Source organism: Solanum stenotomum, chromosome 9, assembly GCF_019186545.1.
Source record: "Solanum stenotomum isolate F172 chromosome 9, ASM1918654v1, whole genome shotgun sequence".
Taxonomy (NCBI): Eukaryota; Viridiplantae; Streptophyta; class Magnoliopsida; order Solanales; family Solanaceae; genus Solanum; species Solanum stenotomum.
This window is the reverse complement of record NC_064290.1, coordinates 9,836,760-9,854,246: the sequence shown is the minus strand read 5'-3', so window position 1 is coordinate 9,854,246 and position 17,487 is coordinate 9,836,760. Positions and strand designations below refer to the sequence as shown.

Sequence of the window (17,487 nt, the reverse complement as noted above, 5' to 3'; positions counted from 1 at the left end):
CAAGCAAAGTACTCCACCATGACTAAATCATTTGGTATTCAATTGTTTAAGAGACCAGTACCAATCATGCTAATATATTCTGTCATAAGATATGCCATGTTATTTGTATCTATTTATATTTCATTGAATTGGAATTTTCAACAGAAGAGTACACCAACACCCTTGCTTTGGTAAATTTTCTACATTTTTTAGCTACAGTAGGACACTTTTCCGCGGTTCAAGCTGTGGAAGGATCCAACATTAGAGTAGCCTGTCTACATCACACTCCTTAGGGTGCGGCGCTTTCCCTGACCCTGCTAACGTGAGATGCTTTGTGAACCGGACTGTCCTTTATAGTCAGGTCATGAAATAAGCTATCACCAAGTCTAGAACTCAAGTGTTAGGAAATGAAAGGTTTCATAACTTGTTGAACTCAGTGCTAGAAAATGAATAAAGACAGTGGATTGTGAATTGACAGGAACCAAGAAAAGTTAAATAACATTAGTTAACAACATTTCTAATACAGCAACAGGAAAAGTTCATAGAAAACATCTTCCTGATTAGCCTAATTAAACTGAAAACATTCCATTCTATGCTCAACTACAAGCAAGTAAGTTCAGGTAGATAAAAACATACAAGTGATTTCTTTTGTCAACCTTTTCAGTAGAAGGCACTACTACCATAAAACACTCTTGGGCTTTGGCCATTTGGGCGCGCCTGTGGTCTCTCACTTGAACTGGAGTTCTCTGTTTTGTCATTTCCATTTTCAATGTCCAGAGGAAGTTTCATCTTTTCTAGAGCTTCCGTGAATTGCTGCATACTTTTAGTATATATATCAACTATGTCTTGCTGCACAACCTGCTTCTCTGGTACAATGCTCACGTTGACAACTGGCAGCGTAAACGTGCTAACAGGCGAGGTGCTATCAACCTCTTTAGCACCGTCTTTAGTATCATTCAGAGGCAGTGCAGATTCCTCCTTGGTAGTGCTTGATGTCTGTTTGATGATTGAGTTTGATGGAGGACTTTTGGCAGAGGCACTCAGGGTGGGAGTCTCTAACTTCTTGATTTCAGTGGCATCTTGACCTTCAACAGCCACACTTTCTGGTGTAATCTCAACGTTTTCAGAAGAGATGTGTTCACCATTTTCCTTGGAGTCTATATGCTCAGAGCTTTGACCATCCAATTCAGTGCAGGGAATTGCATAATACTCGGTAACCATTCGTTCATTTTCTTTCACAATTTGGGGATCCGGGAATTCAATCTTAACCAGTTCACAAGGAATACTCTCAGCTATTTCACCACCATTTGCTGCAGCCAAAGAATGGCGTGGTATGGGAATTTCCAAGATTTCCGGGGTTGCACCAGTATATGTTAGTGTCAATTGCACAAAACCCGACGGAGAATGGAAAAGATCACTCGATGACAAGGTGAATTCTTGTTCTAGCTTCCCATTCTCAGCAAGAATATCACAAAGAGGTACTAAAGTTAATCCCAACAACTGATCCTGCATATAATTCTTCACCCTACTCATCATCCATATCTCACATCTCACTGATGTTTCAATAGTCTTGACATTAAGTCGAAGACTCTGATCGAAAACCGGATTCTGCCCCCCACCATTAATAGTATCGGTTGAAACAGCTTCTTCAGGATTACCAGTTAAGGAAACCTTAGCATACACATCTTGTTTATGATATATACATATGTTATGTATATCCCTTGCTTGATGCACATGAACATCAAGAACCCCAATAAACCCCTCTACATTCCTAATCACACCACCCTTCCCTTGACAATCAGCTTTTGTTTTGTCATGAACAACAAGGGATTCTGATTCTTCCATACTGACTACTTGATGACAGTCCATTATTTTTAAAAAAACTCACAAAATCAAAGTTGGCTACTCAAAGTTACAAAAACTGACTGTTCCCTAAAACTCTCAAATGACAAAAAAAAAAGAAGAGTATTTCAAGAAATCCAAACAACAATAGCACAAACCTTAGATTTTTTTGGGGGGAATTGAAATACTTACCTACTAGAGAGCCATAGCTGAACTTTGTTACAGCTTCCAACACTTCAAGATTCACTGCTTAAGTCAAAAAAAGACTGAATTTTTAACAACAATTGTAGCACAATTAGCAGACCAAATCAAGAATTAAATATTTGGGTGGCTGTCTCAAAACTCTCTAGAGCCCCCAACATAAAAGACTAAAGACAGCAAACCCAAGAACCCCAAAATGTAAAATTCTACACTAAACAATCAATCAAGCAGCACAAAGTCCAATAAAAGCAACCACTACCCTTTTATAATTGGACACCATATTCAAGAACTCAAAGCAAAAATTCAAGAAAAAGAAAAAGGGAACCAATAATACACAAATATCTAGAAGATTGCAGAAAATGTGAGGACACAGAGAGAGAAAAGAAAGACTATAGTAGTAGAAATATGGAAGGGGTATTAGTATACTCCAAAAAAATCTTTTCTTTTTCTTGCTTTTTGGGCTTTTTGTGCATAAAAAGTCAATCTTTGAGTCTAATAATTTAGGTGAGGAGTAATGGCTAGTTAAAACTCTGAAGTCTGAACTGAAAGTCTGAAACTGTAGAGAATTCAGTTGTTGAAAGGAAAATCATTGGATTCATCAATTATATGACTGGAGCTGCCATTTTTATACAACACACATAACACAATAATGTTGTGATAATTAGAATGTAGATTTTAATAATGGAAAAGAGTATGATATATCCTCGTTATAATGGCTCATATATATCTTTACTGTTAGACAAATAATTTATATATACATTTTTCTTTAACAGAAGTGAAAATATTAATTTTAGTTTAATTTTTTTAATTATTTAAAAAAAAAATATAATCTCATATGAGTATATTTAATCCTCCTCAAACATATATATATTTTTTTTAACTTTTTTTTTGTTTCGATGACTAATTTAGATTTATTATTTTGATGGTCAAATTTATTTAAGTTTTGCTAATGTTCTTGTAAAATTTATTATGGATGACCCAATTTTTTTCTTAAAATACAAAAACTAAATTACAATATATCCAGAAAAAATAGTTTTAAATTATAATATAGCCACAAAAAAAATAGTTTTAAATTTTTTTCTTTACATTAAGGAATGAAAGAAAAAATAAAATAAGAATAAGAAACTCAAATAATAATAATCAAAAAGTCAAAAAATAATTTATGTCCGAAAAAATTAAAATATACCTTGAAATTTAATAGAAAAATCATATATATCCCTAAATAATTTTAAAAAAAAATCAAAAGTCAAAAATATAAATTTAAAACTAATTTTTTTCACTTCCATTAAATGAAGAGTATATGTGAGCTTATTTTGTAACGGTAGGGGTATATATGAACCGTTTGTATAACATTAATGATATATATAAGCCACTTTTATAACGAGAGGCATATCAACTTCAAATACAAAATTGAGGGATATATCAGGTCCTTTTCCCTTTTAATAATGAACCTTTTTTTTTTGGAAATAATAATGGACACATTCAATTATTGAAATCTTTGAACCGTAACCTTAATTTGACTTGACTTTTGACGATTTGACTACTACTTTCAATGTGTTTGAAAAAAAATGTAAATTTCTAATGACTTCTATTTTGTGGTTATCTTGAGAGGTTATATGTAGAGGTGACATACCGGTACAACCTCAAAAATTAATATTTGGCAAATTAGTAAACTTTTTAAGATAATATTTTTCTTTGGTCTTAATATTTTATCGGAAGAATTCTCTATAAATATATGGTTCTATTAGTATTATAAATTAATATTCAAAAATTTTAGTGTTGTCTTCTTGAACTGCACCAAAAAATTGTAAAGAGTTGTAGACGCGATAAGAGTTTCCTTATGTGCAATTGGGTTCCAAAGGTATTATATCATGAACATTGTTTTCTCTGATGATATCCACAGTTTCTTCTAAACATGTATCATTTTCACCCGTGTAATCTAACAAGCAATTGACATCCATTTTATTGCGATAACCGAGATTATTAATCATGACTTCAAATTAATAAATATTGTTTTCACAAGAAGGTTCATTTAAATTTTGTGAGACTTCATATAATCAAAATTAACCGTTATTAAATCTTAAAATTACTCTTTAAATTAATAAATATTAATTTATCTATTAAATAATACTTCTACAAAATAAAAAAATTTCATGGTCCCAATATGTGATTTAGCCATTGAAATATAATTTAATTAAAGAAATCAATAAAGTAAACACAAATGTCAAGATGGCCGAGTTGGTCTAAGGCGCCAGTTTCAGGTACTGGTCCGAAAGGGCATGGGTTCGAATCCCATTCTTGACATATTTTTTTTATTTTTATTTTTTCTCTTAGTGGCGTCTTTTTAGGATTGGGCCAACCCAATGGGCCCATGAAAGATTAGTTTGAATATCCTTTCTCTTAGTGTGTCTTTTTAGCCTTGGGCCACCAATGGGCCCATGGAATTAAAGTGAGAACAAGATCTGAGATTGACTAGCTAAAAAGTCACTCTCAGAGCTGGTACACTATATACACCAAAGTTTCAAACTTTGATACTCACCAATATGTGATTTCGATTCGATATGAACACTAAATGAAAGAGACAAAACAACTCAATTGATTGAAGACTTATTTCGAATAGGTCAAATTCCAACAATGTACTATGACTACCGGCGAAACTAAAAATTTCATTAAGGGTGTTCAAGATTTAATATATACATAATAAAAAATAATGTTACACCTTATACTTCATATGATTTTTTGTATGTATGATATAATTTTTCGATGAAGGGTGTGTTCGACTGACCACCTTCACTACATGTGGCTATGCCACTGGTACTATCCTAGACCTTTGTCTATCCCGATATTTGTAGAAATTCATAGTTAGGTTTCCTTAACCCTCTCATCATCCAAAAGAGGGAAAATAGGCTGCAATTAGGAAACGAAGTCCTTATTTTCCTGTAAGTAAAGTTTAGGCATATATAATTGATGAATAATTGTAGGATATAAAGTCCTCCAGCATATAGGCAATCCTTAATTCATCCACAATGTTAGTGTTACTTCATGTATTTAGTATGGTAAATCATAAAACTATTAAAATGAAAAGAAAAAGAATATTTGAGTCCACAAAATTTAATGTGTGTCCTTAAGGAATTTAATCCCCTCATTGTACTCGGGGTTGTAGATTATTTCCTCCCGAAATAAAACGGATAACCTATTAAAGAAGTAGCGGTACCTCAAACATCAATAATTTCAGCGAATTCAAAAGACAACACCAAATCACACAAACTCTACTTTATTTGTAAGAAATGTAAGGAGAAGAATGAGGAAATTTGATTTAGAAAAATAAGAGAAAACCCTCTATTTACAACCAACTAATGGTAGTATGAAAATGTGCTAATTGTGCTTTATTAGAGAGGTCACAACCTCTGGAAAAGACTCAACTTTTTAGAAAGGTCACAACCATTTAGAAAAGACAAAATCTTTCGAAAAGATCACGATCCTTCGAAAAAGTCATAACACCCTTCATTTTCTATGCATACCTTTAAAACCCCAATAGTGTTAAATCACAAAAAAGATTCATAAATACATATATTTAGTTGAGTTTCAATATCAATTTATAGTATGCAATAAAAATCTTGTTTAGGGGACAAGCAATGATAAAAATTACACTATAAACTTGCAAAATTTTAGTTCAAATTATATTTTGAACTATCAAATTACAAATAATGACATACATGATGATACATGTGATACAACAATTAATCAACCATGGCTTGATCCACTAAATTTCCCACTCCCAATCAGTCCCTCTCTTCTCATCTTATCTTCCTTTGCTTTTCTACAAAACACAACCCAAGAATTCACTTCTAATGCCACAGAAACACCAATCAATGTAGACAAACACAAACAATATACCAATTTAACATAAGACCTTCCTTCCCCCATCACTTCAAATCCTTGAAAAACATTCACAACTCCTAATACCACACAACCATAACCAACAAAATGATGATAAGATTTCCAATACTTCCTAAACTTATTTGTTGTCTTAGGCCTAAAAAACAAGGCCAATGTTTGTAACATCCCCAAAACAAACGTCGCGATACCTAAGTTTCGATGTAATCCATACACTCTCCCTGGTGAAAGTTGTCCTAATCGAATCCCTATCGCGAATCCAATAGTACCTAATAAAATTCCTGATAATTGTACCCCTGCATGTACATAAAACCATGTTGGCCCTAGTGACTCAACATGCCTTAAGTAACGAGCCGTGACCGCGCCTAGAGGTAGAATAACACCCCATGAAATTGAATTTATAACACCATGTACATTTTTTAGTGTTAAGAAATTGTTGTGACATATTGCTTGTGAACCTGAAAGGACATCAATTGTGGCTATTGAAGAAAGATCATTTATGTTAGTTGGATGAATTGTTGGTGAATAACCTTGTACATAAATGCCACGGTTCCAAACAAAATGTACATTTTTGGTCTTGTTTGATACAAGTTTTAATGTGGCATATATTTGAATTGTAGCACCATTATGTATAGTAGCCATTTTGCCACCATATAAAGTTGATGAAGAGGCTAGTAAATGAATGTCTAAAGGTTTTGATAGAAGTGGATTTTTTTGGAGTTTGACTGATGGATCAATTATGTAAGGTAGAAGAACAAGTTGGCCTGAATTTGGATCAGGAAAGGCGATTAACGCGCGAGTTCCTGTCATTTCAGGGGAGTTAGGGTTAATACCAAAGCCAACCCAACCAGAAGGAGATATAAATGAACCAAAAAAGACTATGTCAAGTGTGGCATTATGTGGATGGAATGTCCAAGCAATTGAGGCATCTTGTGAAGGGAGTGGCATACATTTTTCAAATGTTTTAGTAGATGTTGAGGTTGTGCATGAATGGGAGGAAAAGACTATTGTGAAGGGAAAAAAAGAGAGGAAAATGAGAAAGAAGGGAAACATGATGGTGAAGAATTTTGGGAGTGTGTGATGAAAAATTATGATGGATAATAGGGAATTAAAGGAGGGGTCTTTTTGATGAAAAGGTATAGAATTGGAGTTTGCTTATCATGCTTGTTGTACACTAGTCTTGAATGAATCATTGAGGGAATTAGCTTTTACTAATTTGAGCTTAGCTTTGAAGCAATGCAACTTTGAATATAGGTTTAGTTAATTATTATACCTAGGGGGCACTATATATATACCTTTCATTTTCCATTAATGATAGAGTCAGAATTTTTACCGAAGAAAATCTAAATATAATGTAGTAAACACACGAAGTAGCTAGGAAATTCAATATATAATACTAAATAAACATACTTTTTTGCTGAATTCAACAAAAAGTTGTCAATTGACACTTCTTAAACAAGGGTGACTCTGCCACTAGTTTTACTGAATACAAAGAAAAGAGATATTTTTGATACATACAAATAATTCTTTAGAATATATGGTTTTATACATGTGATGACATTATTATGATTATAAGACATGCTATTAAGGATAGAAATAAGAAGGTTTAAGTTTAAAATTACCATCTTGACTCTCCTTTTTTGGATAGAATAGTGACAAATTGCACATAGGAAATAACTTAGCTTTAAAGTGAAGGGACAACTGACCCACACACTCTATGATATGTTATGATGATAATGCTAAGGAGTAAGGTAGCTACTATTCTTATAGTATGTCTTTTATTTGAATCAAGAAAGCAATATTACTCATATTGGTGCGTTTGGTACCAACCAACCATAATGTAAGTATGTAAACCAAAAATTGGACGAAAATTCAGCCAAAAACATAAAGTCACATATTACAATTTACCAAAATGATGAGGTAAACAAAATCAAGTATATAATCTTGAAGAGATCGATGATTCGCAAACTTACAATTTTAAAGGATGAATTTGAACATTTTCTTAGTCAAATAAACACTTTTTCCTTTTTGAGATTTCATTCTATTTATATTTTCTTGGAATAAAAAGCGAAAAAATGTTTTTGTTGGTTTTTCACAAATGAACATAAGTTATTCCAGAAGTGAGTAAACTTACAAAAATTTAAGGAAATCTTCCATAAATAACGAGATTAGGGCATTCCTTTTTTGCAAAAAAATAGCGATATTTTTTTTTCTTTCAAAACGAAGCATATAAACTATATGTGCGCTCTTTCAAAATGTAGCATATACACTGTATGAGTATAGATAGAGTATCAATGTATATACATGTTTATACATTGATACATGTATAAAATTGATAGCATATACACCATATGACACAAAAATTGGGCCAACAATTTTGAGATATATGTATTCTGCTAGAAAATATAAAAATAACTATATTTTATAATTATTTAAAAGTGTCACTATAAAATATAATTATGGAGTATAATAAGTTACATTAGATAATTTTTTCTAAATTTAAACTCGGACTACAACTTAAACATGGGGAGTAAATGACATATATATACAACTGTTATGGAAAATTAGCAACAAATAGCCCATAATTAAATAACATTTATTCTATGGAGAGGGTGGTTATTACAACAGACATTGATTTCAACAGATTCACTCGCTTGATTTCAAGCCATCTAAATGTCGATACCTCCTTGAATTCATTTGATTTTCATTATAAAATTGACGACAATTCTATGCCGATGTTGTTATGAAACACTATGGGATTACGAGTATACATCGAATTGAAGAAAGGTTCAGGAAACTTCAAAGACTATCCATTGTGCATAACTTGAAAACTATAGATATTCATCATACACTTTCAATTAATGGAGAAGAATATGGGGAAGTCAATACCCAAATAATAGCTCATGGTAACACCAACACATACAATTTGAATGTAATTGAATATAACGACATGGCTGCTCGGGAGATTGCATATTTTATCTATTATCAAATGATCTAGTTTTTATTACGTGAATGAACAGTCATGTATACAATGCGTTAATATATACATATTCGTGTATTCATCACTAAAAAATTAAACCCTGAATCGAATAATCTTTTATCACATGAATGAGTTTTTATCACGTGAACGAACAATCATGTATACATATCTGTGTATTCATTCACTAAAACTTTGTATGCATTCCAGATTCTTCCTTCAGTGTGTAAATGAGGATTGCACTTGAAAATTAAAATGCTCAGCATTACACAAGTCAAAAATATTCAAAGTTAAACGATTAATTGTTGAACACACTTATCCTGTAAAGAATATACTAATGTCGCAACGAGTTGCTACCTCAACTATACTTGAAAGAGAAATACAATACAAATATCATGATCCAAAAGTTGTATACAATGCGAGAGACAAAATTACTGATATGCATCAACAATTTGGACTTGATTTGACATACTGGAAAGCACATAGAGCAAAGTTAAAAGCATTGAAAATGGTTAGAGGTGATCCCAAATAGGAGAAAAAAAGGTACAAAGACCCACTTCCCAATAAAACTGCCACATGCTGGAGAAAATGACATAAGTAGTCCCTCAACTATAGAAGTAGGTCTAAAATGGTCCCTGAACTATACTTAATGGATTTAGTCCTTCAACTATTCAAAAACTTGTCAGTTTTGATCTATTAACTATACACTTATCGATTTTAGTCCCTTAACTATAAACTTACCTATTTGGTCCTTTAAGTATTCAAAAACTTATCAAGTTTAGTCTTGTCCATTTTTTAATACAAATAGCTTAGGTTTATATTAACAGAATCTATGCCTCGAGAAATTTAATCCTTTAGCAACTTTTTCTGTTGGTTCTCTCTCCGTTACTTTTTCTTCAAATTAACCTTACGCGAAGAACCTTAACCTCAACGATTTAAAATAAAATTTACGAGAAAAGAAAATATAAGTCATAATTTTATTCAACAGATGATAAAATGAAGCATATTGTTACTAATGACTTGAATATGTTAAACTTTATTATAAAAAGAAAAAAGTTATTATCCGTTAAATCCAAAGTTTGTACTCCAACAATTTCATTGAACGGATTTTGTTTAATTTTTCAGAAATAGTAATTTATAAAATGGTAGATTTGCAATTTTTTAAACTTTTTGTTTAAATAGATCAATTTTATTATTCTATCCATTTTATTTTACGTAAAGAAATTTGAGTAAATTAAATAAAATCCGCATTGATTAGCATAATAAGTTTCTCGAACAAAAACTATCAAAGTTTAGGATGGTGCATATTAAAAACCAAAGCTATTTGTATTAAAAAAAATGGACAAAGACCAAACTTGATAAGTTTATGAATACTTAAAGGACTAAAATCGGTAAATTTATAGTCAAGGGACTAAAACCAGTAAGTGTATAGTTCAGGAACCAAAGCTAACAAATTTTTGAATAGTTAAAGGACTAAATCCGTTAAGTGTATAGTTCAGGGACCATTTCAGACCTACTCCTATAGTTAAGGGACTATTTATGTCATTTACTCCCACATGCTGCCACCAAACTTAAAAATAATTAATTTAAATATAAATAACTTCCCATGGAATAACGTGGGCTAAATTATGCCAATTTTAATTTAAAAAAACCTTCTTTTTGTTATAAAAATAAAAAGGAGCTAGATATTGCCAATTAATAAAAAGAGATTAATGTTGTGCCATTTTTTCCAATTTTTTCCGGTATTTGGTCATGAAGTGATCATATGATAACTAATCGGCCACATAGAAGTCCCTATTACTTTGGGCCACATAGAAGTCCATATCACTTTCGGCTATGCTGGCCCGTAGTTTAATTTTGAATTATTCAATTATAATTTCACTAGTTTAGGAGCTAATTATATTGATACATTCTAGTTTGCAGTATTATGAATCTTACTAGAATTTGGTGCATCCATATACGTCCAGATACATGTATCTCGGGATACATGAGGTCAAAATTAGGTGTAGTGTTTTCTAGATACATTGTATCAAAGTAAATTCACATGTATTTAGATATATTAAAAATTTCCCTCGCCTCCCTCCCATTTCGCTCACCACTCTCCTATGTATCTGGTATCTTAGATACATGTCAATCACACTACATATATACATATACATGTATCTAGTGTGATTTGCATGTATCCGGAATACATGACTATCTCGCTCTCCTCCCTCCCCATCTCGCTTGCCTCTCTTCCTATTTTAGTATATTAGTTGGTAGCAAAAATACATGTATCTAAATGTATCTTTCTCAATATATATGGTAGAAAACTCTTAATTAGTGATAGTATACGTAATTATTTAAAAGTATGGATAGAATTAGTATATATGTCATGTATGTCTAGTAAGGTAGTTTCCCATAAACTTGAAGAGGATGGAGCTTGGCGGGAGAAATCACGAGAATTATAAATTGATTTTAAGAATTAATTAGCTAATTACTACCACTAAGACGTAAGAAATTGTAGTTTCGCTCAAACACGTAATTGTTTATTTATGAAATTAGCTCAAGCACTTTGTATAAATTGTTTATTTAGATTAACATTATTGATTTGGTCGTTACAAATATACAGCATTACCTAATAAATTCATTGACCACGTTGCATGGACCTTTAAAAGATATATAGTGGAGTAGCTATTTGGGCCTCTTCAAATAGCTAATAATTCTCATGTTTTGATATGGGAAATGTTCAACTTAGACATGCCTTTTTGATACTATCATTCCAATGAGGTGAAAATTGCATGCTTTACCATATTTATTATAAAGCAATTTTTTTTTTTTGGAATCTCAGGATAACCCGCAGCCGCTGTAAACCACACAGGGGATGTAAACTGCACAGTCATCCCGAAGGATAAGGGTGTACATGACCGGGTTGGTTCGGGTTTTTCAAATATCAAACCAAACCATTTGTGCAAAAAAATTAAATTTATAAACCAAACCAAACTAATAAAATTCGGATTTTTCGACCTCGGTTTGGTTCGGGTTTTTCAAATACCAAACCAAGCCATTGTGTCGAATTTTTAAATTTATAAATCAAACCAAACTAATAAACCTCAGATTTTTTCAGATTTTTGGATTTCTTCGGTAAAGTTTGCATACAAACATATAATTAACTTGTGCTCCAAATATTTCTTTAGTCCAACCAAAATACAATTATCTAAGGTGTTTCTTAAAAAAATAACACAAAATATGAGATTAGTACTGATGACACAAAAATATTCAATAATAAATAATAATGAAGTCTTCATATAAAATAAATATTGCAAAGTCATAATGAAAATGATCATAATTTAAAAGTATTAAATCATGCTAAAATAAGTTTAATAAGTATTAGTTACATTACTAAATATTTAAAGAAAATTAAAATTAGATTATGTATTTTAATTGTCTAAACCAATGTAAAACTAAAGAACAAATATTCAATATTATTGTCATTCTTAGTGTTGAATTGATTTTCTTTTTGCATTAGTATTAATTTGATTTTGATTTAAGTTTTATTATAATTATCAACATCTTATTTATTGGACCATTCCAAATTCTAAGTTTTAAACTTGAAATAATATATCAAAAGATAAAAACTATGAAATAGTATAAGAAATATTTTAAAATTATATCAAAGTAAATATTTTTATGTATAAAATAAAATTTTAAAACTACATATATAATGTCGGGTTGGTTTGGTCTCGGATTGGTTTTTTTTAGTTAAAACCAAACCAACCCAAATATAGTCGGGTTTTTTTCCCCAATACCAAATCAAGTCAAACCAAACCACTAGTCGGGTTTTTTTTTTCGATTGACTCAATTTGCGGTTTGATTTGGTTTTCGATTCGATTTTGTACACCCCTACCAAAGGACATTATAAAGCAATGTTACTTCAGGAGAGAATCATTGATTGGACGGATAAACTATGTAATAATATAGATCTTTTTTTTAATAATTTACCGTAGATTTGAAAGTAACAATTTCATTCAATTTTTTTTTAACTTTAAAAATATTTATATTATTAAGCATAGAATACACGTGCAACACACGTTAGTTTATGACCAAAGTATCCAAATAACATCCATTAATAACAATTATTTAAATTAGTAAATTCAAGAGTACTTTTCCAAGTTTGAAAGCAAAGGTTTGTTTAAACACCCAAGCCTAGTCATTTTGTAGAAAAGTATTCAATCTCTAAATTTAATACAGAACAATAAATATAGTATTTAAAAAATAAAAATCAAACACCTTCCTAGTTACTTCCATTAGAACTCTTCTTTGTGTTTCTAATAGACTTTGGTTTCCACAAAGTATATGACTAAGATTATTTTTTATTTCTATTCGATCTTCGATATTTTCATGTCGATCAAAATCTAATTCGTGTCAGAAAATTTAATATTGGTGATAGAATCCTTCTTAATTAACACAATTTCTTTCAAAAAGATTCAAATTCGAACCTTTTAATTAAGAATAGCGTAATATTTATCATTTTATCACAAAATTAATGATAAAATTTTTCTTAAGTAGGCCGATTTCATTCTCAAAACTCAAAGTCTAACTCCTACTAAGAACGAAGAAGTTTTTATTGCTCCTAAGTGAAAGACTCAAAGTTTAAACTCTTTGATTAAAGATAAAGCTGTTGCTTGTTATATACCCTAGAATTCCACGTAAAGGAAGCGGTCAATTAACTCCATCGAATTTGTCATCAACTTCATTCCCCCTTTCTCTTTCAAAAATCTATATAATCTAAGCCATTTCACCCCAAATTTTCAACAAACAGTTCAATTTTCTTGATTCAATCATCCCAAATCCCAAGAAAACCAATTCTTACAACATTTTGGTACATACCCAAGTTCTTGAATTTGAGTTTTTTCTGAACAAAAAAAAAACAGAGCACAAAAAATGGATAAACTTTTAACAACTTTGTTACTCACATCAATCTTGTTTTCTACTACTTATGCTCAGAATCACAACTGCTCATCTTTTGCATTCAGAAATAACCAGATTTTTGCAACTTGCATTCCTCTACCTGTACTAAACTCTGTTCTTCACTGGACTTACTATCCAAATAACCACACAGTTGATCTTGCTTACAGACATGGAGGTGTACCAAATACAGATTGGGTAGCTTGGGGTTTAAATATTGATGGAACAATGATGATTGGTTCACAATGTTTAGTTGCATTTAGAAATTCTAGTGGAGAAATTCATGCTTACACTTCCCCTGTTTCTAGTTATAGTACTCAGTTAGCAGAGGGGGCTTTGAGTTTCAATGTTCCGAGAATTGGAGCTGAGTATTCGAATAATGAGTTTATTATTTTTGCAACTTTGGAACTTCCTGCTGGAAGGACTAGTTTTAGTCAAGCTTGGCAAAATGGTGGAGTTTCTGGTCAGGTTTTAACAGCTCATGCTCAGTCTGGTGATAATCTGAGGTCTTTTGGAAGTGTTGATTTTGCAAATGGTTTATAATTTTTCGAATAAATGCATAACATATGTTTGCTTTATCAAATTATTTTCTATTTATGTTCACCCACAATAAGGGCCTAGTGTCACGTCCCCCCACATCACATTTAAATTTTGCGTCTGGATAGGGGCGGAAGGGTCTAGAGTTGTGGAGAGGTTTCCGGAAGACTCTAAAATCCTTTAGATTATTCAAGAAGGCTCTAGAATAATTTAGATAGTTTCCAAGAAAGCCTTGGAATTCTCTAGAGTGTGTGGAGAATTCTAGAGAGGGGCTTTTGTGTAAATAAGTTTAGGGACTTAGGAAGTAATTTAAAATTGTACTTTAGTCCCTAGAAGTTAGTATAAATAGGTGGTGCCACTCATTTGCAAGGCATCCAACCAAGAATCCAAGTGTAAAGCATTCTCCAAAGCAATACAAAAGCCTTCTTCCAAAATTCTCTAAGTCTTTCCTTAAGCATTCTCTTAGCGATCTAGTCTTAAAGAGCTTACTTGAGCTTACAAGATCGTGAAAGATTCGTGAGTAAGTTGTCAAGTGCCGCACGAAGCTTTAGTAAGACTCTAAGTCCGTGACAACGTGGTATTAGAGCGAAGGTTTGCACTAAGGGAATGGCAACCGAAGGGGACGTAAATGCCGCTAGCACCACCAACGTCCATCCGGATGGTGGAAAGAAGGCCCGAAAGGGTAAGAAGCACCAAAAGAGTCATGAGGAACTGCTGCTGGATCCTACACCAAGCGAGGCGCTAACATCTCATCCACCTTCGACCACCGAAGCAAGTGACGATGAACGTGGCGAGGAGCCTATTGACGTCACCGCTGGAGAAGAATGGGTCGCAAGGGTTGAAGTGGCAAGGCAGGCTGTGGAGATATTAGGCCGGCGTTTGAACGTGGCTGATGGCAAGTTCAAGACTCTTGAGGACTTCACCCTTGAAGAGACCGAAAACATCCGTAAGAAGTTGGAGGGACGTCAGCGGGCCGAGTTTGAGATGAAGGAGGCTATCACTTCCTTGGAGTGTCGGCTCATGGAGGCGTTGAGCACGATTGAGACCATGAAGGCCGAGATGAAAGCACTCAAGGAAGGTGGGGCAGTTGGAGGATCATCGTCGCTTGACCGAGATAGGGAGGCCAGGGTCGAGGCTCCCAAGCCACCTATGTTCAAAGGCGTCCGTGACGCGCAAGAGGTGGAGAATTTCCTTTGGCATTTGGAGAATTACTTCAAGTGCAACGGGCTGAAGAGCGACGAGAGTAAGATCAACACCGCTGTGTTGTATCTTTCGGAGATGGCCATGCTATGGTGGAGGCGCAAGGAGGCCGAGATAGGGAAGGGGACGTGCACCATCAACACCTGGGAGCAATTCCGGGAGGAGTTCAAGAAAGCCTTCTTCCCTAACAACGTCATCTATGAGGCGAAGCGCAAGTTTAGGGAGCTGAAGCAAACGGGTAGCATCCGCGCATATGTGCAGGAGTTCACTACCCTCACACTTCAAATTCCTAACCTCACGGATGATGATATGTTGTTCCACTTCATGTATGGGCTACAAAATTGGGCCAGGACGGAGTTGGAACATCGGTAAGTCAGGACCATAGATGAAGCCATCACACAGGCCGAAGCTTTGACAGACTTCAAGCAGGAGAAGCCCGACAGAGCCAGAAGAGAAGACATGAGAGGTAGTCATGACCATGGTGGGGGAGATCGTGGCAAAGGCGAGGAGCAACGGCCACATCCCAAGAAGCATGACACCTATAAGTCCGATGGCAAAAAGTCTGGACATCATGGCAACACGGAGAGGAAACTAGAGGTTGCCAACAAAGAGGGCTGCTACATATGCGGCGGGCCGCATGGTTATGCAAGGCGCCCTGAACTGAAGAGCCTTGGTGCCATCCTGCGAGAGCGGAAGGAGAAAGACTCCCAGGAACAAGGACAAGGCGAATGGACGACGTAGTTGGGCTTGATAGGACTATGCGGAGCCATCACGAAGCAGCCAGAGAAGCCAAGAGGATACGGCGCGCAGTATGTCGACCTTAAGATCAATGGAAAACCCGCTTGTGCTTTGGTCGACACGGGTACAGAGGTCAATCTCATGACCAAAAAGGCAGCAACGAGGTTGGGGCTGAGTTACAGTTCAAGCAACGCCCAACTCAGGACGGTCAATGCACCCCCGACTCCTGTGAATAGAGTCGCGCATGGAGTGAGCATCACGTTAGGCGAGTGGCAAGGTAAGGCCAACTTCACTGTCGCTCCTTTAGATCTCTTTGACATAATTCTTGGGCAGGAGTTCTTCCAGCAGTGCCACGCAGTGATCGACCCTTACCTCTAGCGACTTCTAGTCATGGAGCAAGGAGGATCATGTATGGTGCCCATGGTCAAGGTGCCGAAGACGGAAGGACAAGTCCGCCTAACGGCCATGCAGCTTGAGAAAAACCCTAAGAAGAAGGAGTCGACGCATACGACCACCATTGTGAGTTCGAAAGACAATGGTGCAAAAGGGTCCCTGCCGCCACACTCGAAGAAGGTTCCAAGAGGGAACAATGATGTGATGCCAAAGAAGCTGCCGAGGCGCGCACATCCTAAGAAGCAGATGAGCCAGAAGACCGAGCTAGAAACGATATGAAAGATGTTGAAGGCGTTGCGCAAGGGCCTTAATCGAGTCAATGGACTATTGGTCACGCACGCACAAGGATCGGATGACGATGTAGCGGCAATGCGACGCGGTCATCGCATCAATAGGTGGGGGAGAGTGTCACGTCCCATCACATCACATTTAAATTTTGCGTCTGGATAGGGGCGGAAGGGTCTAGAGTTGTGGAGAGGTTTCCGGAAGACTCTAGAATCCTTTAGATTATTCAAGAAGGCTAGAGAATTCCTTAGAATTCTCTAGAATAATTTAGATAGTTTCCAAGAAAGCCTTGGAATTCTCTAGAGTGTGTGGAGAATTCTAGAGAGGGGCTTTTGTGTAAATAAGTTTAGGGACTTCGGAAGTAATTTAAAATTGTACTTTAGTCCCTAGGAGTTAGTATAAATAGGTGGTGCCACTCATTTGCAAGGCATCCAACCAAGAATCCAAGTGTAAAGCATTCTCCAAAGCAATACAAAAGCCTTCTTCCAAAA

At 34.4% G+C, this 17,487-nt stretch overlaps 3 protein-coding genes and 1 non-coding gene across 4 annotated transcripts in view; 2 read left to right on the top strand and 2 right to left on the bottom strand.

The window, feature by feature from the left end:
- Positions 1 to 472: 472 nt before the first annotated feature.
- On the bottom strand, positions 473 to 2,605 carry LOC125876456 (uncharacterized). Its single transcript, XM_049557642.1, has one exon. The coding sequence runs from the start codon at positions 1,846 to 1,848 to the stop codon at positions 640 to 642; it is 1,209 nt and encodes a 402-aa protein (XP_049413599.1). The 5' UTR covers positions 1,849 to 2,605; the 3' UTR covers positions 473 to 639.
- A 1,640-nt stretch (positions 2,606 to 4,245) lies between these two features.
- On the top strand, positions 4,246 to 4,326 carry TRNAL-CAG (transfer RNA leucine (anticodon CAG)). The gene has a single exon. It is a non-coding gene; the product is annotated as a tRNA-Leu (tRNA).
- Positions 4,327 to 5,680: 1,354 nt separating this feature from the next.
- On the bottom strand, positions 5,681 to 7,025 carry LOC125877943 (cytochrome b561 and DOMON domain-containing protein At2g04850). The gene has a single exon (XM_049559235.1). It carries the CDS (start codon positions 6,970 to 6,972, stop codon positions 5,767 to 5,769), a length of 1,206 nt encoding a protein of 401 aa, XP_049415192.1. The 5' UTR covers positions 6,973 to 7,025; the 3' UTR covers positions 5,681 to 5,766.
- Positions 7,026 to 13,712: 6,687 nt separating this feature from the next.
- The window catches only part of LOC125877046 (cytochrome b561 and DOMON domain-containing protein At5g47530-like), a 35,533-nt gene continuing 31,758 nt past the window's right edge, over positions 13,713 to 17,487 (top strand). The window contains exon 1 of the mRNA XM_049558352.1: positions 13,713 to 14,021. Within this exon, the coding sequence (XP_049414309.1) occupies positions 13,820 to 14,021 (202 nt within the window). The 5' untranslated portion in view covers positions 13,713 to 13,819. The remainder of the gene's footprint in view (positions 14,022 to 17,487) is intronic.